General features: G+C 36.1%; 2 protein-coding genes across 4 annotated transcripts in view; one reads left to right on the forward strand and one right to left on the reverse strand.

Moving 5' to 3' along the window:
- RALGPS2 (Ral GEF with PH domain and SH3 binding motif 2) overlaps positions 1-26,273 on the reverse strand; it is a 163,059-nt gene that overhangs the window by 41,154 nt on the left and 95,632 nt on the right. The gene's annotated exons all lie outside the window — the stretch shown is intronic.
- ANGPTL1 (angiopoietin like 1) lies at positions 1,696-25,117 on the forward strand. Its single transcript, XM_032317210.1, has 5 exons — positions 1,696-2,088; positions 7,623-8,468; positions 20,779-20,972; positions 22,409-22,679; positions 24,424-25,117. The coding sequence occupies exons 2-5, from the start codon at positions 7,646-7,648 to the stop codon at positions 24,609-24,611; spliced, it is 1,476 nt and encodes a 491-aa protein (XP_032173101.1). The 5' UTR covers positions 1,696-2,088; positions 7,623-7,645; the 3' UTR covers positions 24,612-25,117.

Consider the following 26,273-nt stretch of genomic DNA (forward strand, 5'->3'; position numbering starts at 1 on the left):
CTAATTGCCAATGACTTTTCAAATCTCTTTTTAGAACTGAAATCTTTAATTTTCAATTTGACATGCCAAACTAATCATTATTTGTCTCAAAATACATGACATCCCAACTTCTTACCTTGGTTAGAGATATTACTAATTGTTAAAGTTAGAAAAATTCAAAACTACTCAAGTAAAACAGTTCAGGAGAAACTTACTATCTTGTATTTTCTCCCACATTAGGTTATTAGTGAATACAAGAAGATCAAGTAATATTAAATGATCAAGTAATGCATTATATAACATATATCAGAGCCTAAAAGGTGGCATTCCCTCTGTCCCAATGTTTTTAAAACCAGGAAATATCATAGGAAATATCTAAGTGACTTTCTCTTCCTAAGAAATGGGAAGATCTGGCAATAACGAGGCACAGCTGAGAAGGGTGCAGATCCCACCATATTAACCTTAAATTAAAGATGCCGGTTTGTCCTAACTCATTTTCCTTTGTTACTTTACTTCTGGTTTATTTCACTTATTTACATTACTCGTCCTATTCTTGTGAGCATTTGTCTTTGTACACCTTGAGTTTGCAACCCCTGGTATACCTATATATGTCACAGAATTTAAAGAAACAATTCTGTCAAAGAGGTAGAAACTGGGCTGACTTTAAATAAACAATGTGGTTTGACAGAAAGAAAAAACAGCTCAAGCTAAGGCAGCAAGGGGGGGAAAGCACATGGTATATATAAAAATTAGAAGCCCTGCAAAATTTTACCTAGAAGCAGCAATCAGTTATTATAGAATCCAAGGAGAGACAGTATGGCACAATGCTTTGGAATTAGATTCAAACCCCAGTTCTACTACTTAGTAGTGAAGTACCACATCAGTTAAGATGCCCCAATTTTTGTTTCATTAGCTATTGAGCTACTTAATCAACACTTCTGAGTTTAAAGAAATATAATAGCACAGTCAGTACTGAACAGTTACTAATTCTCTCTCTAGACTTTTCTAAATCCACAGAGCCAGCAGGGAGTCAGAACTCTCTTTTTTCAGGCCAGGGTTATGTTTGCTTTTAAATCTCTATACATCAACTACTAAGAATAACCTTATTCAAACAAGAGGGGTCATGTTTTTAGATTAGGAGGAAGTGACATTATATAACATCAGAATTTTCGACATATTACATTAATGAATTTCATATACAGACTTCCATTTATATTTAGTAATTATACGTATGAACAATTTTATTAAGAGACATTACACAGTAAGATATATCACAACAACATCAAGATTCGTCTATGTTTAAAACCTTCTGAAATGGCAACTTAGTAAAGTGTTTAAAAATTCTCTACAATATGAAGAGTATTACATTATTTCGGTGGCTGCCCGGTGACAAAGTCTAACTCTTGTTCTTTGTAACAAAAAACCAAACTTATCAGCCTGTTACTATTTCTGAGAAGTTGAGTACTATTTTTTCAGTACTCAAGTTAAAAGATCTCTGGACAGCAGACTAAAATGTTTGTTTTATAATTGCCCGCTGAACTATGATAGTTTGTTTCCAGATGGTGCCCTTCCTTCAACCTGCACACAGTCTCTCCTTGTTCAGAGTTATTCAACCTCCTGCTGATCCCACCACCCCCACCCCTATTTAAGGCTACAGAGAGGAAATCCTAAGGAGGAGATTTTCCCCCTTAGTCTCCAGCAATTTTTAGTGACGTAGTATGTGGGCTGAACTTGAGTTTACTGAGAAAGAGAGGGAATCACTATTCGAGGGTGCTGTATGTACGATCTGGGTCAGCTACAGCCGGTTACTGCACTTCTCCATGTGGCAGACAGAGCAAAGCCACAGTGCTTTCTCTGCCGGATTAAAGACAGCCCACAGACCAGAACTTCCACTATACTACTTAAAATTACATAGGTGGCTTGTCAAGTTCAATTGATTAGTGTTGTAAGAAGAAAAAGAAGTTGCTTATTACAGCTTGGATTTGACGGTCCAAAGCAAAAATGCAATTGCCATTAAAGTCACAGAGGAACAAACTTCTACACTGATTTTTAAAAGCAAGAAAAAGAGCAGCAAGTTTCTGGGTCTGCTTTATCAACAGATACATAAAGGTATTTTAATATTTATTTTTCTTTGACATTCTGTGTATGTTCAAAATTCTACATCTGCAGAAATTTCAAAATCTTTTATTAAACGAAGAATTTTAAAATATACTAACAATTTATTTCAGCTGAAAAACGGCTGGGTTTTTTTTTGCACCTTTATGTTAAAAAGCTGATCATTATGTACTTTGTGATGATTAATGCATGCTTTGAGGTTCAATTTAGTAATATTTGGTATATATGCTTATACAGTGCTACAACATGTTAGGTTTCAGAAAATGAGTGCTTTAGTAACACCAGAAAGAAATTTTAACAAGTAACAGATTCAATGTATAAAGTTTATAACACAGTGATTAAAAACAAAGGGATACAAACAAAAGAAAAGAGCTGTAAACATTAGTCTCTCTCTCCATGCAATTCCAGTGTGTGTGTTTGTGTGTGTGTGCTGGCAGGTCATGTATACTGTTAGAGATCTTAAAGTATAGCTACGAAACACAGCTAAAAAGATATAAAATTAACTGAAAGGCTTGGCAACGATCCCTCAATTATAGTATAACCAAATATCAAGCAGAAATTTTGGAAACTGAAGAATTTTAAATAACTTTTCACGTTTACATGTAACAGTTATTTAACTCGGGTAACAGAAATTAAAATTGCTATACTTAGAATTTCTTAAGAAAGTTACTGATACATTAAAAAAAAAAAAAACCTAAAACTTTGCAGGTTAGAATTAAGGAAAAAAAGAAAATGTGACTTAACTATTAAGTAGTCAGCAGTAATAGGAAATAAGAACCCAGAAGACAGAATTACTTGAACTGTATTAAGTACAATTACTTAAATACATGATCAAAAGACCAAAAATATATATATTTTAGATAGACATAATTTCGGTAACCAAGCAAGAGGTTTCTCTCAATGTTCTACTTTCTTTCAATATTCTACTTTAATTGTATTATGAGAACTGTTAAAAATAAAATTACTAGTTAGCAAAATTACTAGTTTGCTTTTAAACACCAAAGACACTTAAGGTTCTTTTTATGATCTGGGGATCCTCTGTTTTTCTAAAACTAAAGACATTAAATGGTAAGAAACTTCAATAAGCAAACAACTGTAAAGCTCAGATTTTTTCAACTTTACTTTCATGTCTTTTCCTTAAAGATTCATACTCTAAATCCTGGGAGGATCTCTGTTGAACATATTTTACAAGAAACTGATAAAATGTCCAAGCAATACTGCCATCTCTCTCTTTTCTGTTGCTGTTTGCTATGAAAAGTGCAGAACCTCATTAAACCCCAGTTCTTACTGAAGCCTTAGGCAAACATCGAATCTGAAACCCCAAACACAAAGATAACTACTATCCCTTTCTTTAATATCTCCAGGGGATGAGACTGTTCTTAAGTCTTTTCCCAGAACATAATTCACAATCTAGAAGTATCTAAAGCATCTTCAATGCTTCATAAATTTAAGTTCATTGCCTCATGCTGTTTTTAGTGCATGACATAGCCAGTTAAATGCCTCTATGCATTTACCATCTGAAAGGAAGTAAATCCTGATTTTTATTTCTTCTCTCTACTAGCTGGCAGTGTAGCAACTATGAAGAGAAATAATATCAAGAAAATTAACTCAAAGCATGGACTCCCCCCCACCCCGTTTTTTCCTAAAAACAACCAAGCAAAGGCATCGATTTAAACCTAAGTATACTGTAACTAATTTATAACATTCTCTTGGGACCTAGGAAAGTTTTAACATACATAGGAAGGTTTTATGAGGTAACACAGATTTATAGAACTTACACTTTTAAAACAGAACGTGGTGGGAAAATATTAAATAAGAGAATGTTTTCAGAAAATGTAACAGTAAATGTATTTTTAAACCAGTTCTCACTCGTGACGTAGCTAGTCTACTACTTCAGAAATGTGTCTCCTTATTCTTCTTTGGATGACAACGAAGTCACTACTTTTATAAGGTCAAAGGAATTATATTTATTTAAAAACACATGTTTAGTTGCTTCCTTTAAATACTTAGGTCAGATTCTCTCATGGTACACGATGATTTATCTTACGATTTAATCGTGCAGGAGCCCATGAAGAGCCAAGGCAGACCACAACAAACGGAAGCTACTGCTATTTTAATTTCTCATCTTTGTTCTTTCATGACAACACTGACGTAAAGTCACAATAACAGTCTTGGATTACAAGTTCTTAGTTGTCCTATACAAATCTGTGTCTGGTAGGAATACAAGCTGTTCCAATCAGAATATTGTTCATGAAATTCTACTTGTTTTGAAGTTACATGACAGCTTCTGAATTTCCCTTGTTTTGGTAGCTTATTTCATAGATTATTTAAAAAAAATAACTTTATAGTCTAAGAATTTCCATTCTATTATTAAAGTGAAATGAGTGAAAAAAAAATGAAATGAGTGAATCTAAGGACTAGTAAGTTAACTATGTAGGAGAAATACTATACATTTTACTGTCCCAGTTTTAAAAATAAACCATATCTAAATCCCACGAATCTGCAAATATAAAGACCATATCTAAATCCCATGAATCTGCAAATATAACGAAAAATCTTTTATTGGTAACTCTAGTACAATAAAAGTCCTTTTCTTATAAAATAGAAGACTTTACGGTCTAAATTTTCTCTTGACATCAGAGGCAAAAATATAAAAACAAAAAACTAGAAGTACTCATCCAAGTGCGCTTTTATCAGTAAGCAACAGACAGCCTCTGATACAAATACGGAATACTATTGTGCTCATTCCTCTTATCTCGGTTATGTTAGTGAGAGCCAAATGATTTCCCACACTCCATCCACTCTGCTTTATTTTCATTATCACTCCATTTGAAAACACCAACGTAGACATGGTTTAAAAAGGAGCAGTCATCTTTGTGAAAGCAGTTGGAGTCCTTATTTCATAGATCGTAAGAACCTTCATTTTTGGGGGAGGGCTCCTAATCACAAGTTAGTTCTGTAGCTATCAAGTAACAGTAATACATACGCGGGGAAGGAATGACAGCATAAGTCTGGGATTGAAAAACGATGCAAACAGCCTAACAAAAATGATTCACAAATACCTTTTCATAAAAGGTGAATGGGTCCTTGTAAGTAATGGGTCCATGTAAAGACCTACAAACCAGAAAAAGACTGAAAAAACAAGAAGCACAAAGTTGAGGCTCCTCTATAGTTACAGCATGACTACGATAAAATTCACAGGTCCGGAAAAATGAGAAGAACTGAATCCAATGTGAGTGCTAATTCTGGCTTCTCTGGGACTTTATTTCTTTGTAAGAAGTGTATACATTTATTTCACAGTGTTGTTGTGAATGCAAATAGTTAACAAGCATTAAGGGATTGTTTGCTCTCGGTGATAGAAAATAGGACAAAATATGTCACCATATGCTGTAGTGGTTAATGAAAAAGAGAAACATCAACTCTGGAGTCTTTTGCCTAGGTTCAGAATCTGGCTGCATCTCTCAGAAGCTGTGTGACACTCTGGGTAAGGTCCTTAATTTCTGGATGCCAGTCCTTCAGTGAAGATGAGGACTGTAATAATCTACTCAAAGGGCTGGAGTTATAAGTAATTTAATTAATACATGCAAAAGGACTTAAAACAAGGTCAAAAGCCCAAGAAGTATGAACTACTGTTATTACTGCATTGCTATTATTAATTGTAGGCATAAACAATTTGGGACCTGACTTCTCAAATCAAAAAACAAGAACTTGGGTGGAAAGTGGGACAGAAGAGTTCTGCCTTAGTGTAATCACTGCTACCCTTCAAAAACAGCAGTTAGGCACCCAGTTTATGGGGGGGGGAAGGCGGGCCATGTGCTCCAGCAGCCTGCTTGTGTGGCTGAGGGAAGCGGCACATCTCAGCCACTCTACTTACTACTACTACACCTGAGAGAGGTAACTCGTGAAACAGGAAGCAGCTTCGGTTCTTGAGAGCGAGTACTGGTGTTTCTACAAAAACTGTACTATGAGGGACAAGTGTTTCTTTGTCATAGCAAAAATGAAACACTGCAAGCACACAAGCCGGCAATGCATGCCACTGCTAGCAATGTCAGCCGAGGAGCCGGGGAACCTGAATCCTTGACCCGGTCCTAATACTACCGATTTGCGTGGCCCGGGCTTTCAAAATGCACATGGGTGCAGAGAGGTTCTCGAAGGCACCTTCCAACTCTAACAATCATATTCAACTACAGAGAGTTTCTTTCCTTGGTAATGGTTTCAGGAAACTATGGAAATTTTACTACAATACCGTTCAGTAGACTCTCTTAAGAATTAAACTGCTTTAAAAAAAGAATGAACCTGCTAAATCATATGTAAGCTTAGAGCATTTATATGATTATAGTTCAGAAAACACAATTACCCACAACAATGACTGTAAACATTCTCTCATTCTTAAACTTGTCACTAATCCCAAAAGGACAGGCTACAAAAACAAAAAACATAATGCCAAAACTTTCTGGTCTGAGATCTGTTTAAAAAATGTCTATCTGACAGATAAAAAAGACACTTATAGAGGGCCAATTTAACTAAAACCACATAATATAAAATAATAACTAATAAAGTCACCTGCTATTAACTTTAATATTAGTTAGGGAAGAGGGGCACCTAGGTGGCTCAGTCAGTTAAACATCTGCCTTCGACTCAGGTCATGATCCCAGTGTCCTGGGATCAAGCCCCACATCGGGCTCCTTGCTCAGTAGGGACTGCTGCTCCTTCTGCCTCTCCCCCTGTTTCTACTCTCTTTTCTCTCAAATAAATACAATCTAAAATAAATATATGAAAATGTATTTAATACTAGTTAGGGAAGAATGTTTTAATCAATGCCTTACAAACACTGTGTATCATTTTCAGAGCCTTCAGACAATAAGTAAACTTTCCAAAGGTAAGAAAAGTGTCTTATTAGGGTCTCAAAGCACCCAAGAACACTAACCCTATGCCTCTGCACACAGTGGGCACTGAACTGAGGAATAAAAAGCATTATAGTGAGGTGGTAGGTGGAGAGCTATTCTGAAACCTAAGTGTTAGACAAATGCAAACACATTATGATGCTGAATTTAACAAATTAATAACATTAATTTTGGCCCAGTTTAGTAACACCAATAGATACCCAGTCCCCCCCCCCCTTTTTTTTTAGTATTACTGACTTTTTAAAAGTAGGTTAAAATTGATTTTTACTTTTCCCCATCGGTTTATTTTTTTTACTTAAGACATGAACTTTAATGCAGTTTTCTAATAACATATTTTGAATTCTAAAAAGAAGTAGTATATTTAACAACTTTGATAAATTAGGAAGTGCACGCAATGTAATCCACACATGGCTGAGAATTCTGTTGGAGCACACTGGTTTTATTAGTTTTTGTTTATTTTTTTAATGGACCACCTCAAATATAAACAATTATTCTTAACCCCAATATAATGCAACTAGCTAATAACAGTATCATCTTGACTGCAAGATGACACATCCTGGGTTTTGCTCATGTTTATTATTCTACTTTATTTACTTATGTTTTCATTGGTTTGTTTTTTAAAAGACTTCATACAACCTCATTTCAAAATGAAGGCTTTTTTCTGGACCCTAAGTGTGCTATTCTTCCTACTAATGGGCACTGGACACTGCAGAGGAGGAGAGTTCAAAATAAAAAAAACATCCCAGAAGAGATACCCTCGTGCCACAGATGGTAAAGAGGAAGTAAAGAAATGTGCATACACATTCCTGGTACCTGAACAAAAAATTACAGGGCCAATTTGTGTTAATACCAAAGGGCAAGATGCAAGTACCATTAAAGACATGATCACCAGGATGGACCTTGAAAACCTGAAGGACGTGCTCTCTAGGCAGAAGCGGGAGATAGACGTCCTGCAGTTGGTGGTGGATGTAGATGGAAACATTGTCAATGAGGTAAAGCTGCTGAGAAAAGAAAGCCGTAACATGAACTCTCGTGTTACTCAACTCTATATGCAACTATTACACGAGATTATCCGTAAGAGGGATAATTCACTTGAACTTTCCCAGTTGGAAAATAAAATCCTCAATGTCACTACAGAAATGCTGAAGATGGCAACAAGGTACAGGGAACTAGAGGTAAAATACGCTTCCTTGACTGATCTCGTCAATAACCAGTCTGTGATGATCACTGCGTTGGAAGAACAGTGCTTGAACATATTTTCCCGACAAGACCCCCATGTGTCTCCTCCTCTTGTCCAGGTAGTGCCACAGCATATCCCTAATAGTCATCAGTACACTCCCGGACTGCTGGGAGGTAACGAGATACAGAGGGATCCAGGTTATCCCAGAGACTTAATGCCACCACCTGATCTGGGAACTTCTCCCACCAAAAGTCCCTTCAAGATACCACCAGTAACTTTCATCAATGAAGGTAAGTTACCTCTTACTGTTAAAAATGGAAATATAAGATTAATACGTTTTATGGTTTATGAAACAATGCACATAATAAGTCTTTATTTTTCATCTTGGTGATATAATTATACACGAACATTTTTGTTTTCTATTAATCAAGAATTGAACTTAATTAAATACATCTCTCAGCTCTGAGTCCAAGAGTCCCTAAGAACAGTGTATTCTGTGAGGAAAATTATTACCTTCCAACCAAATTCTTACTAAGTTACTAGCATTAAGACAGAAATGAGTGCACAATCCACTTCTAACCTCTACAACCATCCCATAAGCCTCCAGCTGGGTCCTCTCGCCGCTCAACAATCCTTTTGTTTACCTCTTGCTGCTCTCCTCATTCTCCTCCTCTCCAAAAGGAACATTTAAAAATTTGCTTTCACTCTCCTTAAGCCTGTAATTATACCTCCTCCTCACCTCCACTCTCAGACACGCATCATCTATTGCTGTAGTGCGATGAAGTCTACCCAGTCCTAGTTTCCTCCTTCTTTCATATCTTGAAAACATCTGCACGACACCCATGCCTTCTTGGCCTCAGTCGTAAGAGGAAAAGGTATCCCTTCCAATTTCCAAGACTAAACAAACTACAACTTGTATCTTATAGCCACATATTTTAAAAGTAAGTTTTCACTAGGATAATAAAAAACCCCAGAACTGATCTTAATACCCATACCTCTATTTCTTAATTCCTTCCCTTCCTTGTTGATCACTGATATAAGTGCCCAGAGTACAAAGATAAATACTTGACCTTTGTTTCAGTTTAGTATACTCACTGCTAACTTTCTAAATATTGTACCCCCACATCCATTTTCTAATAAAGCATTCTCCTGAATCTTTACAAATTGATTTGTTTCCTCAGAGTGGAAAGAAAAGTCCAAAGGCCCAAAACTAAAAAACAAATCATAGTTCATTCACTTATTGAAAAGGCAGCACATGAAACTGCACGCAGACTATGGGACAATTTTAGACCTTGAAAAGCAGCACACAGACTGGAAATACACACAGCATGAGCACCTCTCTGCATCAGCGGAACCATGGACCACCCACATCCCTGCTTTCTCAGGCATCTGCATCGTAATACTGACTCTTCCTACTTCCCTAGGTCCTTCATTTGCATCTTCTTCCTCTCCTACAGCTTAAGAAGTTTGCCTCAAGATTCCCTATTTTACAGGTCTCACACACCTTCAAGGCTACAAGTATCACCACTGCTCAAATGCGTCCTGCTTAGAGCTCTCCCTCCTGATTCTAACCAGTATTGAATGTTTGCATCTGGATGCTCTACCATCACTGCACAAGGTGCTGCTTCCTCTCTGCCTTCTTCCAGCTTATCTGTCAACCAGGCAGCTTTCAAGTCTTAAGTATCTTAAATGTTACACATTCCCAGATTCAAAGAAACATATCTCGATGGCTCTTTCCCCAAACTGCTAACTATGCCTTGAACACATTTTCTCTATCACATTACACTAGGGTTGTTTGCATGTCTGTCTCCTACTAGACTGAAAGCTTCTGGAAGAGAGTGAACGGTTTCAAACATCTAGCCAGGATCAAGTTTTGGCACACTGCACTCAGCTTATTTCAAGCACTACAATAGATATTTGGGGAATGAGTGAATGAATAACTGAAGCTTAAAATAATCCTTTTCCCAGCCTAGCATTTTCCTTTTAGAAGTAAGTATTATAGAGGTAATACATATTTACTGAAGAAAATCTAGAAAATACTAATAAGCTTTCCAAAAAGCTTCACTGAATATCCAAACAGTAATGAAAGTTAACACTTCCATAATAATCTTCAAGTCTTTCTTTTTTCCCCCTTGTTAACATGGTAATCACTATTCTTGCAATTTTAAAAGACAACTTTGTTCTTTTTCTTTCCCTGTGGTTATACCCTTAGGATCAATCTTTGTTACTAAGATTGACGGGTCATTTGATTTTGATTTTTTTACTGTGATTCATGCTGCTCCGTATTTCTGAATTTGCTCGGCTCATCCCTGTCACTTCCCTCCTGCCCCACACATGTAGTCAACAGAGTTCTATCCACGCTGCTTTTCTTTCATGGACTTCTCCCCCAATCATTTATTTATTTTTAAGATTTTATTTATTTGAGAGAGAGCAGGCGCGTGCGTGTGGACATCAGGTGGGGTGGGAGGGCAGAGTGAGAGGGAGAGGGAAACGGAGCAGCAGACCCTGCTAAGCAGCACCCTGGGATCATGACCTGAGCTTAAGGCAGACGCTTAACTAACTGAGCCACCCAGGTGCCCCTTGTCCTTCATTTCTATTCAGAGCCAGAATTCTAAGATCCAAGTTATTTACGGCAGCACCTGGAAGATGGAGACTTCTGGATTATTATAGCTGTGTAAACACTGGGATGGGGTGGGGTGGGCGGGCAACTGCTCTGTGCCCCAGTTTCCTCATCTATAAAAAAGAGGATAATAATTGTACTTACTTCCAGAATTAACACTTGAGAAGTGCTCAGAATAGGGCCTGGCACTCAAAATGTTAACTCTTATTAGGAATGGTATAACAGTTTGTTGAGTAGTCTAGCTCCATTTTCCGTCTCCATCAGAATATATTCTGTATTGCCAACAGATCTATCTTCTTAAACTACCACTTTGATCACATCACACTTCTGTTCAGCAGTTCCCCATTACAGACAGAAAATGTGCATTTTGCTTAGCCTGGGTAAGAACAGTATCCTCCTCAAATGAAACTTACTTCTTTAGCTTTTCTTCTACTAATTTCCTTCACAAAAATCATCTGCTTCAATAAAATGAATCAATTCATTGTCTTTGAAATATTTACTACCATGCTTTCTGCCTATCAGATTATAAGGCTCAGACATAAGATATAGTAAAGTGAAGTAAAATAAAATAAAATAAAATAAAATAAAATAAAATAAAATAAAATAAAAGTAGCAATTCCTCCTTGAAGCCCTTGTTGACTTCCTCAGGCTTAAAGTGATTGTTCCTCTCCATGAATGTCTCTTTTCTCTGGAACATAAAATATATACAACAGGGATGCCTGGGTGGCTCAGTCGGTTAAGCCGCTGCCTTCAGCTCAGATCATGATCCCAGGGTCCTGGGATCAAGTCTCGCATCGGGCTCCTTGCTCAGGGGGGAGCCTGCTTCTCTCTCAGCCTCTGCCTCCCATTCTGCCTGCTTGTGCTCGCTCTGTCTCTGACAAATAAATAAATAAAAATCTTAAACACACACACACAACATTCCTTCTATTCCCTCTTGAATTATCAGTTATCCTCATGTGTATTTACAGCACTCAAATACACATTTAAGTAAAATGCCTTCCAACTATAATGTAAGTTCCTTCCTGGTAGATAGATACTGTATCTCATTTGCAGATGCTAAATAAATGTTGGTTTAACTTGTTATTACATTTTTCATAGAGCTTTGTAAAGTTGTCATTCCACAGACCTTCATGAAAGTATTTTAGTACATTCTACTGTACTGTATCCTTCAATTTATACTGTTCTAACTCTCAGTAACAACAGGCTACAATACCATTATGTTAGGTAAATGATGATCACTATTACCTCACACCCTTTGATTTTCAAAGGAAAGATGTATACAAAATGACCCACAGGGTATAGAAAGAAAAAAATATCTATTTTTAACAATCTTTTAAAAAGTATTTGTTCTGGGGTGCCTGGGTGGCTCAGTGAATTAAAGCCTCTGCCTTCGGCTCAGGTCATGATCTCAGGGTCCTGGGATCGAGCCCCGAATCGGGCTCTCTGATCAGTGAGGAGCCTGCTTCCCCCCTCTCTCTCTGCCTGCCTCTCAGCCTACTTGTGATCTGTCTCTCTGTGTCAAATAAATAAATAAAAATCTTTAAAAAAAGAAAAGTATGTGTTTTGTTTAAGCTTTTAATGTATACTTCTCAGCAAAGTAGTTTATTCATATAACATAAATAAACATAATTGAGTTTGTAGAATTTTTTTTTTTCAACTGATGGAATGTACAATTAGGCAGGTATGGAGATGACCACCATGGAGTATTTTCTGTGGGTTTTTAATCTTAAGTGGATGGTATCATCAGTTCTCAGAGAAATCATTATTCACATATTCATACACTGATACATTTAAAAAGGCTTATACAAAAATGAGCTCTATCAGTTCTATATTTTATTATACATTGAGTTATAGTGCAGGAATAATCCTGTATTTCACAATTAAATCCCATGCTAGGGATTCAGCATATCGAAAGTCCCATTAAACAGACTTTTGTTTTAATAAAATAATGGTGTTTATATTCCTATTTGCCAATCCTTAATGTAAAAATTAAATGAAGATATAACTTCTGTTATTCACTATTTACTTGTTGCTACAAGTAAACATTAACTTTTCACTTATTTTATTCTATAAATATTGGTCTTTGATATTCAAGGACATAATGAGCTACACTGTAAGAATGGTCATTAGCACACTAGCAAACATAAAAAAGAAAGTGCACAGAATTAAGAAAACCTGTTTCCTCCTCTGTTATTGACCTTGGGGTTAATAACAATTTGCCTGTCTGAATCTATTCTCTCATGTGTATAATGAGTTAGATGGACTGGACAACTCTAACATCACGTTTTAGTTCGAATATTCTATGATTCCTATCAAATATAAATTACTGTAACAATAATAAACAGACTTGCCCTTTTCTTTATATATATAATGTGTAAAAATCTGTGTGCATATTCTATCAGACTGGAAAATATGTCTGAGCTGTTTGGGTACTTGCACAAAAGGGGCAAAGATGGATGGTCTGCCTGTACTTATGGATGCTCTGGCACCGAGAAGTTTGTATTACTGTACTCTGTGTGTGGGAACATGGTCTAGAAGTCTAAAGTCTCTAAATGTATAATGTGTATGTATTATTTAAAAGTGTTTCAGCCAGTCACAGAAAGTCAAATACTGTATGATTCCACTAATACAACATACCTAGGGAAGTCATATTCATAAAGACATAAAGCAGAATGGTGGTTGGTGAATGGAAAGTTGTTCAATGGACACAGGGTTTCAATTCTGCAAGATGAAAAGACTACTGGAGATTGGTTGTGCAACAAAGATAAGGTACTGATGCCATTGAACTGTACATTTCAAAATGATGAAGTTGGTAAACTTTGTTATATCTTATCATCATTTTTCTAAAAAGGTGTTTTAATGACAATTTAAAATTTTTCTTTTAAAAATGGTTATAAGAAAAATGCACCTCAAAAAAACTTACAATGATTAAAGCAAGGGGTGCCTGGGTGACTCAGTCTCTTAAGTGTCTGCCTCCAGCTCAGGTCATGACCCCATGCTCCTGGGATTGAGTCCTGCATTGGGCTCCTTACTCAGTGGGGAACTTGCTTCTCCTTCTGCCTGCTTTGCCTGCCATTCCCCCTTCAGTGCTCTCTCTCTCTCTCCCTCTCTGACAAATAAATAAAATCTTATAAAACAAATCAAACTAAATAAATGAACTTAAAGCAAATAATGCAATACTTTTGTTAGATTAAAAATAATTATCTCCAGAAACATTACTCTCCCTCTAGCTTAAAAACAAAATAGTTGAGAATTTAACTACAAACCTGGCAAATTGCCATTAATAAAATCGTTAACTCTTAATGTTATTCAGTGGCTACATTTTGGGTTAGTCTTTTATACAAAACAAAACACATTACTCTTTTATGAATGGTATATTTATAAAAATAAGTTTATTGCTTGTACGCAGATGGACTTGAGAAAGTTCCTGCACACTGTGTTAGGGCACAGATCTGAGTATCAGGACATCTGGATTTTGGCAAGACTTTTTTGTTGAGTCTTTTTAAAGACTGTTGTGATTAAATGAGGTGATGCATATAAACATGCTTGTGTATGGTCTGACCATCTATTCCATTTTTCTGTGCCCTTCCCTATATGTGCCTTGCTTTGCCATGTATGGGGATAGGAAAGGTAAGCTTTAAAAGCTATACATGCCCTCCTTAATACCAACCACCAGGCTCATGTAACCCCCACCCCCAACACTCTTCCAAAACCCCAGTTTGTTTCTCCGAGTCCACAGTCTCTTACTTCGTCTCCCCCTCTGATTTACCCCAATTCACTTTTCCTTTCCTTCTCCTAATGTCCTCCATGTTATTCCTTATGCTCCACATGTAAGTGAAACCATATGATAACTGACTTTCTCTGCTTGACTTAAAAATATGGGTCCTTAATGAAAAATACACCTTGGGAAATAATGTGGCATGACTGTTCAGTATTTTTCTTTCTATGAATCAGATCTATTAACTGGAGTTTGTTAGTCCAATACAAACTTTTAATCATCAGATAAACTGAGGAAGAGAGACACTGGTCCTTCAAATTCAATGTACAGAATTCTAGTTTCCTGCCTTAAGAAGAGTCCAATTGTGTGTCAACAAAGATGAAGACTATTTCAAGATTACTCAATGCAAGGAAAAGGTTAATAAAACTCCTATGTTAAAAGAAAGGTACTTCCAGTCTATACTGTATGGTGCACCATTATGAATAAATTCCTGAAGCATGTCAATTAATTTATTCCTAATAACAGGCAAACCTGCAAGTTAAATCTGACCTCTCAAAAACAAAGCTGTTGCTTTTCTACTAGTCATTTAAGAATTCCTATTAGGCAATGATTTTTATGGTAGAAAAAGAAAAAACATTTATTTATTTATTTATTTATTTATTTATTTATTAAAAGATTTTATTTATTTATTTGACAGACAGAGATCACAAGTAGGCAGAAAGGCAGGCAGAGAGAGAGAGAGGAGGAAGCAGGCTCTCCGTGGAGCGGACAGCCTGATGCGGGGCTCGATTCCAGGACCCTGGGATCATGACCTGAGCCGAAGGCAGAGGCTTTAACCCACTGAGCCACCCAGGCGCCCCAAGAAAAAACATTTAAAATAAGAATGTCTTATATTCTAACTCTAGGCAGAAAGTTAAGTAACATATTCAAAAGTAATGAAAAAAATTTTCTGTTAAGATCAACAATACACACTGGCTAAGACAGGTTAATGGTTTATTTATAAAAATGAATACGAATAAATACTAAGTTCTGATAATTACTATCTTTACTGAGGAGGAAAAAGTAGCTGAAAGTACTACTAATTTTATACACATGTTCTGGAAAAGGGTTTTTTTTTCCCTCAAAGATTTTATTTATTTATTTATTTGACAGAGAGCGAGAGAGAGAAATCACAAGTAGGCAGAGAGAGAGGGGGAAGCAGGCCTCCTGTTAAGCAGAGAGCCCGATGTGGGACTCGATCCCAGGACCCTGAGATCATGACCCAAGCCAAAGGCAGAGGCTTAATCCACTGAGCCACCCAGGTGCCCCTGGAAAAGGGTTTCAACTAAATTCTCCTAAGCCTTTCTAAGTCTAACAGGTACCCAAATTGCAAACATGAAGGCCACCACAAACAAGTGGGTTGAAAAGTAAAGATCATTTTATTTTTTAAAAAATATTTTATTTATTTATTTGACAGGCAGAGATCACAAGTAGGCAGAAAGGCAGGAAGAGAGAGAGAGAGAGAGAGAGAAATGGAAGCAGGCTCCCTGCTGAGCAGAGAGCCCGATGTGGGACTTGACCCCAGGATGCTGGGATCATGACCTGAGCTGAAGGCAGAGGCTTTAACCCACTGAGCCACCTAGGAGCCCCTAAAGATCATTTTAAATTTGCATAAAATGAAGTCTTATCAAACGAAAGCAGGATTTAGGAAACCCAAAACTCTCCAATTTGGTTAAATATCCAAGGGCATTTTAAATAGCAGAGAAGAAACAAATACTATTTTACAAATACTTTGTAACATTCAAAAGCTTGTTCTAAGTATTTTAAGCTATTCAAATAACCTAATGAAAGTCCAATGCTGAATATATCCTTAAATATAAAATGTAAATTGTCAAAACTATAATTAAATGAGTGCAAATATTTAGAAGAATAACATTCATAAAATAAACAATATAAAGGTGGTATTTATAAGAATAAGCAAATTTCTGAAATGAGAGATATTTATGTGGATTCCAACAAGACTACTTCATATGTGCATTAACTACAACAGAGTTTAAAATAAGAGCAATATTCCTCAGATATCCTTGACTACTCCGGAAGTGACAACTTAGAAAAAGTTTGACTACAATGAAGAATCAATTTCAACTCGACAGCCAACCTCAAGAGCTCCAAGTATCCCCCTTAGCCATTTACATCTTAGACGAACTAGACTTTTAACTCCTCTGTAACATCAAGCTCTCTTTGGATTCCATCCCTCAGCTCCGGTGACTCATGTGTGGCCATGATTAGATTCCTTAACCCCACAGGCCTAACTCCTCTTCAATCTTCAAGATTCTGCTCACATTTAAGTAGACTTTTATCTCTCTTAATCTGGGTTAGTTATTTCTGGCCAGTGTCCCATGTGCCCTACAGAACTCCATCAAAGTACTTATTATATTGTTAAGGAATTCTCTCTTTAGTTGCCATTTCCCCCATTTCCCACCTGACTCTATGGTTGTTTCTTTACCATCCGAGCCTAAAATTTTCTAGCCTATTGTTGATGCAGACAGACACATCTGGAAAAAATGCACAACTGAGGAAATTCTAGAAACCACGGTGGCTCCAGGAATCACTGAGTTCAATAAATATTTGAGTGTCTAAGTGGGCCAAGACAACCAAAAGATACAATCTTTGCCATGGAGAGTTGTATGAGTAAACAAATGAATATATTACCATGCATTACACAAAGTAATCTAAGAATGGACCTGGAAATTAGACTTTACTTTTCCTTCTATTTCACTTCCACATATAAAATTAAAGTTTTATAAATTTCATCCTATCCGAACTACAACTTTCTATCCTTCTCTTACCTGACTACAATGTATGTTTCTGTAATGTTTAGTAGCTCATATACGACTGGTAAAAAAGGAGAATATCAGTGAAACAAAGAGGTCATACTGGCTCACTATCAGCTGTTAATTTTGGTGCAGTATTTTATAGAACATGAAGGTTTTCAGGAATACAGTATTTTCTACAATAAACATGACTATACATTCATCTTTGATTAGCCATATTTAAATTTATTAAATAAGCATGTATTTATTAAAGGAGCTACTGCTGTGCGTTAGGGATAGCAACAAAGGACAAATGAAGGCTACTAACAGTTGATGATGACTACTCTGTAAAGTATTGTGTAAAAAGTTCTGAATACTTTGTCATTTAGATTCAGTAACTGATAAGGTAGATAATATAAAAATAATTCACACTGAATTTTAATGGAATATGATCTAACTTATGGCCAGTCTGATAAGCTCAAAAATGTTACTTTTATCATAGTCTTCCCTAGCTTAAGAATCTATTTATAAGCTTTCACAGGCTAACCAATATCTTCATGAATACAGAAGCATAAATTCTCAACAAAATTTTAGCAAATCTGGCAACTTTTAAAAATAATAATACACTATGACCAAGTCAAGGTCATCCCAGAAATACAAGGTTGGTTTAACATCAAAAAAAATAATCAAGAGAATTTACCTATTAACAAACAAAAAAAGAAAACCCTGTTGTTTGAGGAGATAAATAAAAAGCTTCTGACAAAATCCAAAGCCCATCACAATAAAAACACTTAAAACACTAGGAACAGAAGGAACAAGAATTTTTGAAGTAGGTATTATAGCTTAAAGGATATGTTTGTAATGAATGAAAGCTTGGAGTAACTCTAAAACTAAAAAATTCAATACCTAAAAAAAATGCAACCCAAGAAAGACAGCATTAAGTCTTTACAGGTAGTTTCTCAAAATTTTTACTAGTATTATGTAGTGTTTTGTCACTGTATCATGAAAACTCTGAAACAGAAATATCGATAAAACATTAAAATGTGGGCTAGAGAAATAGATCATCACTTGATTTTGTCTGTGGTTTTCAATTTTCTTGTATTTAAAATGTGAAGGCGGGACCCCTGGGTGGCTCAGCAGGTTAAGTCTCTGCCTTCGGCCTAGGTCATGATCTCAGGGTTTGGGGATTGAGACCCGTATGGGGCTCTGTGCTCAGCAGGGAGCCTGCTTCCTCCTCTCTCTCTCTGCCTACTTGTGATCTTTCTGTCAAATAAATAAATAAAATCTTTAAAACATGAAGGCAAGTTAATTCATTCATTCACTTAAAAAAAGACGGACAGAAAAAATGCAATCTTGCCATCTGCAATGACGTGGATGAACTATAGAGTATTATGCTAAGTGAAATGAGTCAATCAGAGAAAGACAATTATCTTATGATCTCACTGATACATGGAATTTAAGAAACAAGGCAAAGGATCATAGGGGAAGAGAAGAAAAAATGTAAGAAGATGAAACCAGAGACGGAGACAGACCATGAGAGGCTGTTAATCTTAGGAAGCCAACAGAGGGTTGCTGGAGGGGAGGGGTGGGGGGAGGGGGCCAGGTAGGCCCCGAGGCAGTAAGTGGGTGACAGATATTGGGGGGAGGGTATGTGTTGTGAGTGCTGGGTGTTGTGTAAGACTGATGAATCACAGACCTATACCCCTGAAACAAATAATACATTATATGTTAATTAACTAAATTTCAATTGAAAAAAAAAAAAAAGACTGATTATCCGCCTATAGCTAAAACACTGATAATGTGCAGTCAGAAGAAAAACGAAAATAGTCACCATCCTCAAGGAGCAATCTAGAGGCAAGAGTTCAGTCTCTAAGAACCCCTTCTAATGATGCAATTATATAATTATTTATTTAATGAGATGAATCTTTCCCCAATTAGCCCCAAATGGATCCTGTATATATTGGCACAGTATAAATAACACATTTCTTAAAATTTCAACAATCCTATTAGCATTATAGTGAGTATTTTCTTGTATGAGTTTTACTTGACTAAACTCTATTTACACGTAATTTTTAAAAATTGCACATGTCAAAATTTAAATATTTCTAGTAAAATATAAAGTTTGACAACTGGGTTTTCTATACTTTTTTTGTGTTGTTCTAAAAGATCTGCGGGGTAATTCTTATTTCTGAATCACTTAATACTTTTACATGATTATAAAAAAACAACTGATCAAAATACTGAAGAATGGTGCAACTAAAGACTGTTAGTAAAACTTAGAAGCAATCTTTCTTTAGGTCCAAAAAATGTGGAAATCACAAGTTCAAGAGTCAGCTCCTCTACAAAACATTTCACAAAATGTTTTATCATTTTAAAAGATATGAAGAACTTACTCATGTATTAAAAATTGGGAGGGAACCCATAAAACTACAAAATAACACAAGAGCAAATGTAGCCAGCAGTTCAGAGCATGGACTCTGGGATTAGAAAGAAATGGGTTTACGTCTAGGGCTTATTACCTTCTAAGATACAGGACCTTAGACGAGTTAACTGTTGCATCTATAGCCCATCTGTAAACGATCACAGGGTCATTGTGTAGACTAAATAAGAAAATTACTGTTCGTCATATAAATTGATACAACTCTTTAGAAAGTCATTTTGCCAACATTCCTGAAGTGTATTCTTATGGACTGTTGAATGAGGGAAAAAAGTTAACAGATTCTTTAAGTTTGGGGGAACTCTGGTTTATTTCAGGGCTTCTTAATCTTTCATATGTGAATGTACACTGTGGGTTTCCAAAAGGGTAATATAATACTTAGCAATAATAAAACTTATTTGACCATGGCTGGCCATTTTCACTCAGTACCTCAAGGGACTAGTGTGTTCCACAGAAACCAAATTTTGGAAACTGTAAACCAAGCACTATGAAGAGCTATAAAAGTGTTCACACCCTCTTGATCCAGTAGATCAATCCCACAGCATTTTTATAAGTAATTATTTGAAAAAAATGAAGCCAGTAAGATGACACTTTGTATAGTTTTATAATAGCAAAAATCAGATGAAACCTTGATATCCAATGACAAAGGAATAAACAATGATGTATCAATGTTAAAAATTTATATTACAGCTACTAAAAGTGTCAGAATGACTGCAGTCCCACTGCAATTTCTGTTAAAAGACAGAATCCAACTTTCTATGTGTGTCAGAATGATGACAATATAAAAATGTTTTTCTATGGACAAACACTCACAAGAGCAGTGGAAAATGAAACAAGTTAATCTTCCATATAGTGGGACTGGGGTAATTCTTTTATTTGGTTTCTTAAACTTTTATGGTGTTGTGTATATAATGGACAAAAAGTGGTATCTTTATAAAGAAAGCTATAAAGGGAAGACTTTTGATTAAAAACTATCTCAAAATGGCTCTGTTCCTATTAAGTTTCCTGGTAATCAATGACATTTTCATTATAGGACCATTCAAAGACTGTCAGCATGCAAAAGAAGCTGGACATTCAGTCAGTGGGATTTATATGATTAAACCTGAAAACAGCAATGGACCAATACAGTTATGGTGTGAGAACAGTCTGGATCCTGGGGGTTGGACTGTTATTCAGAAAAGAACAGACGGCTCTGTCAACTTCTTCAGAAATTGGGAAAATTATAAGGTAAATCAGTGATTCAGATCCGGGATGTGGAACATAAGAGCTCTTACAGAAGTAACCATCTGTGCAAATAAATAATACAGTTTAAAAATAACTATCCACATATTTTTATCTACTCTCCAGTTTTAAAGTCAAAATGAAAAGGTCAAAATGAAGTTATCCTTTAAACTGCCCGTTTTCAGTCTTGATGATTTATACATATATTTAATTCTTAGCAAAGACTACTGCTGATTCCATTTTCTAAAAAGACAACTGCTTTTTTGTCTATGACCACGTATGATCAGCAACTGTATTTAAGCAATATCAACTACAGAACTTAAAAAAATGACCATTTCTTGAGGACCGATTACCTCTGATAACTGCCCCCTCATGTTGTAAACTGCTTATCCCAGAGGCTGGTGCTGCTGGGAAGTAACGTACCCCTGACTGTCGCACGGGACCAGAGCCGTGCAGCAATCATTTTGGAAAAAGTAAACGACCAGTCCTTGTTAATAATTTTGATGTTTACATGCTAACTGTAGGAGTGGTATACACCCTCCAGTTCAAGGACGGCAGATGGGTGAGATTACATTCTCTACATGGTCAGTTGTTCATTCAGAATTACGCAAGTTGGGGGTATAGCTCAGTGGTAGAGCATTTGACTGCAGAATTACGCAAGTCATGTGATTACTCACTTTTAGGTGACATTTTACTGGCAGTTAAAACTGAGACATTAATACATCCATGTTAGAAGTTATTTCTAAGCAAGTAACTAGGGGAAAAAAAGTCCTGTAACACAACCTTCTTGAGAACACAGGTAGTGTTAAGATAAGGTTTACTGAGCCTAAGGCTGTGCTGTTTACCTACCGTGGTGAACGCTTATGGAAACAGAAGAGTTCCTTGATTTATTTTTTAAAAAGAGTCAACAACTTTTCCAAGGTGGAACTCTGAAGATTACTGCTATATCTTCTGATATTTAATTGTAACAGAGCTAAAGAAGACAATGTGCTTTAACAACAGAATATTATCATTTTTACTGAGAGATCATAAGATGTTAAATATCCTTTTTGTTTGACTAAAGGGGGGAGGGGGGACAGTTACAGATATACTCTTAGAAAGAAAACTTTGGCTCTTTGTGTATGAGAGAGATTAGGAATCCTTTTCAGAGATCTGGGTAGCTTATTAGTTGATGCTTTTAGTAGCTAGGAATAATTTTCATTCTCTTCTGCCTTTTTCTTATCTGTAAAGTTTGAAGCTAGCTGTTCAAATGAATAGACAAAGTAAGAGAGAGCAAAACAAAACGACTATATGAGGCTTGTAAAAATCAGGTAATCTATTAAAAGGGAAGTTCACCTTACCACTTAAATGGTGAATATTTATCAAAGATTTAAAACTTATCTGTAAAGAAGTTTACTATCTCTACACTTATTTATGTCTTCATGCTGTTTGTTTATTAACAGAAAGGGTTTGGAAACATTGATGGAGAATACTGGCTTGGACTGGAAAATATCTATATGCTTAGCAATCAAGATAATTATAAGCTGTTGATTGAATTAGAAGACTGGAGTGACAAGAAAGTCTATGCAGAATATAGCAGCTTTCGCCTGGAACCTGAAAGTGAATTCTTCAAATTGCGTCTGGGAACATACCAGGGAAATGCAGGGGACTCCATGATGTGGCATAATGGTAAACAGTTCACCACACTGGACAGAGATAAAGATATGTATGCAGGTGAGTAAGAAAAACTGATGTGTATTCTTTGTAGAACGACTAATTTCTATATGCATTACAGAGAACCCTGCTATTAAAGTATATGGTACTAAAAATCTTTCCAGAAAGGTAATTTTGGACTCAATCATAGGTTACATAAGCTGCCAAAAAGTTAGTTATCTCTTCTATAAGGCAAGCCCAAAGTGTGAATGAACTCTATCACTCCAACCAGGGGTTGAATTGAGCAAAAACTTAATTCACCTGGAAACAAAACAATGCCTGAAATCCATAACTACTACTGACTAAACACCTACCACATGGCAGGCATGGTTGCAGGTGCTACAGATACAGCAATGAGGAAAGTTCCTGCCCTTGTAGAGCTTATTCTCCAGGAGATAAAATGATTTGTCAGGTGGTGGCAAGTACCCTAATAAAAATAAAACCAGTGCGGGAACAGTAAGTGACGAGCAGCAGGGAGTAAAATAGGTGCTATTTTATACAGAGTGGCCGAGAAAGGTTACCTTGAGAAGGTAACATCTGAATAAAGACCTGAAGGGAGTGAAGGAGGCCAGCCACTTGGGGATATGGCTTTCATAAAGGCATTTCTTAGTACCTACACGGAAGGGAATAGTATGCCTGCAACATGTGGTAGGACAGCAAAAAAGCTTTACTCAGTGGGGAAATTAATACTCTCTTTAAAATCAGTTAGGCAATCCAGACTTAACACTTAACACTACGGCACCTGAGTGGCTCATATTTGACTTTGGCTCAGGTCACGATCTCAGGGTTGTGGGCCTGAGCCCACATTGGGCTCCCTGCTTGACAGGGAGCCTGCTTCCCACTCTGCACCTCTTCCCCTCCTGTTCGTGCAAGCGGAGTCTCAAATAAATATATAAATAGATAGAGAGATAAAGTCTTTTTTTTTAAAAAGCTCTTAACATTAATTTTCATATACATTTTCCTTTAAAAAAAAAAAAAGATTTATCAGAGAGAGTGTGTACGAGCAGGGGAAGCAACAGGGAGAGGGACAGGGAGAAGAAAGCTCCCCACTGTGCAAGACGCAGGATGTGGGACTTGATCCCAGAACTCTGGGATCATGACCTGACCCAAAGGCAGATGCTTAACCGACTGAACCATCCAGGCCTTTGCCATTTTAACCCAGGTTTGTGGCCCCGATAAAGAGATATCCCTCCTGAAAACTGATCTACTTTTCGGCTGAATCTTGGCCAGAAGCATGGAGGTCTCTACGTTAACCTGTTTTACAATGGCAAAAGAGGAAAAAAGGGAGAGATGTAACCAAAGTATAGTATATACCATATTTATAGAAACACATCTGACCACTGGTAGGGCTACTCTCTTTTATATTATTTTATGCTATTTTAATAATTGAATTTTCCCAAATTTACTTTTAGCAACTCTGTATCTTTCCTTCCCAATCTCTCCCCTCTCCCTCTTTCTCTTTCACAAACGTTATTTTTGTTTTATTTACCCTGCTACCCCAAAATTAAATCACTTAATTTAAAAAAAGCATGTAGTAAACAAGCAAAGGGCAAAATAAAGGCAATTCAAGTGATATTTCAAGTAGCTGATACTTCAGGAGCAGTAACAGAATGAATGAAGAAACAAAACCACAAAGATAAAAGGTAACGGAAATAAGTAAGAGAACTCAAATAGTCCCAAAGGTAGCTTAAGTTTTTGATGGTTTGCAGAGTACTGCACATAGAAGAAACCTTTACTTTGATATCTCTATTTTTTTTCCTCAAAGGGAACTGTGCCCATTTTCATAAAGGAGGATGGTGGTACAATGCCTGTGCACATTCTAACCTAAATGGAGTATGGTACAGAGGAGGTCATTACAGAAGCAAGTACCAAGATGGAATTTTCTGGGCTGAATATCGAGGCGGGTCATACTCCTTGAGAGCAGTTCAGATGATGATCAAGCCTATTGACTGAAGAGAGACAGTCTCCAACTTAAACGACACAGAACTGTGTATTTTTCAGTTCCTAAAAATGTAAATGTTACATGTATATTGTTTTGCAAAATTCATTGCTACAGATATAGTTTTAAAAATGAATGTTATTGTAACTATAAAGGGGGACTTATGAATGTAATTTCATCTTTCCTCAATATACTGCAGAAGGTTATTTGTATCCATAACCCTATTTTAAAAACTGTATTGACTAAATACAGGTAAAGCTTGTTTTATAAAATGTAAATATTTGCCACAATGTATAACAAATCTTAGCTTTATTTTAAATCAAAACTGAATACATGTTCAAGAACAATTTATTTAAAAACTTTATGAGATTGCTCTAACTTCCAATAGAAAAATAATTTTAAGATTTCAAGCCAAGTAATACATTTTATTTATAAAATTACAGACAGGAAATTAGAGAAAACTCTAATTTTGCCAAAAGAAAATACATTTTGCATTGAATAAAAGTTATTTCAAACTCAATTTGTGCCTTTCACATGAAATGATTGTATCTAAATTCTTGACAACATACTATATGCTGATTTCCCAAAAGAATTAAGTGAACCACAGTATTAAAATATATATTTTAAAACAAAAATAATGTATGCAATATTTAGTCAATTTACAAAAATAGAAAGACAAATTTTTTTAGTATCATCTTCATATGATTTGTTGAACATCAAAATTTTCTCAAACGCATTTGTGTTGTATCAGCAAAATACTGATATTACAAAAATTTAATAAGCTAAATGTTTTCATATCTGAATTATAACTATAAGCGTATTAATTTTCTTCCTCGCCCTACCCCCAAATCTGCTACTCCAAAGTCAGAAAGCTTGTAGAGCTTTATAAGCCATTACTGCATACTGATGGGTGGGACTAATACAATTTCAAGGAACTGTTAGATATTTTTCCAATACTGAGATTCAATAGCTTCAGAGCAGAATCCACAGGGGTTTGGCTAGTCCAATTCGCTAATTCCATTTTATGGTGTGTGTGTATGTGTGTGTGTGTGTGTGTGTGTGTGTGAGTGATTTATTCATCTTTGGATATAACAACTTTATTACTAATCTTCTGGAATAATTTCCTTCCAGAAACATGTTCATTGCTTACAGATGACCTTTCTTTATTTCATTCGTGAACTAAAAATTTAGAGAAATCTCATGACTTTTGTTCAAGCAAAAAGAAACCCAATCAGAACTGAAGATGACCATTTAAACAACTCAAGCCAAACAACATGACCAGTATTTTTTCTGTCACATGCTAAAATTAAAATTCTGGTGAAAGAAGGTAAGAGAACATCAAAACCTTATAGTATTTTTATTCTTTGTTTTACTTAACGGTCATCTTCAAATGGTTTAGAAGTCCCTCCTACCACCCCCAGAACAAAAACAAAAAATCTGGTGTAAGACTTCTGGGATGGGGCCCCCAGATGACTAGGTCAATTAAGCGTCTGCCTTCAGCTTAGGACATGATCCCAGGATCCTGGCACAGAGAGCCAAATTGGGTTCCCTGCTCATCAATGAGCCTGTTCCTCCCTTTCTCTCTGCCCCTCCTCTCTGCTTGTGCTCTCTCTCTCAAATAAATAAATTTTTAAAAAAATATTAAAAAAAGATTTCTGGCACAAATTAGGCATCTA

Source organism: Mustela erminea, chromosome 17, assembly GCF_009829155.1.
Source record: "Mustela erminea isolate mMusErm1 chromosome 17, mMusErm1.Pri, whole genome shotgun sequence".
NCBI classification, from domain to species: Eukaryota; Metazoa; Chordata; class Mammalia; order Carnivora; family Mustelidae; genus Mustela; species Mustela erminea.

Excerpts from the sequence above, each read along its gene's own strand:
- ANGPTL1 (XM_032317210.1), top strand. The coding sequence starts at position 7,646 with ATGAAGGCTTTTTTCTGGACCCTAAGTGTGCTATTCTTCCTACTAATG. Across the intron at positions 8,469-20,778 it reads AGTAACTTTCATCAATGAAG|GACCATTCAAAGACTGTCAG; the intron begins GTAAGTTACCTC and ends TTTTCATTATAG. Across the intron at positions 22,680-24,423 it reads AGATAAAGATATGTATGCAG|GGAACTGTGCCCATTTTCAT; the intron begins GTGAGTAAGAAA and ends TTTTCCTCAAAG.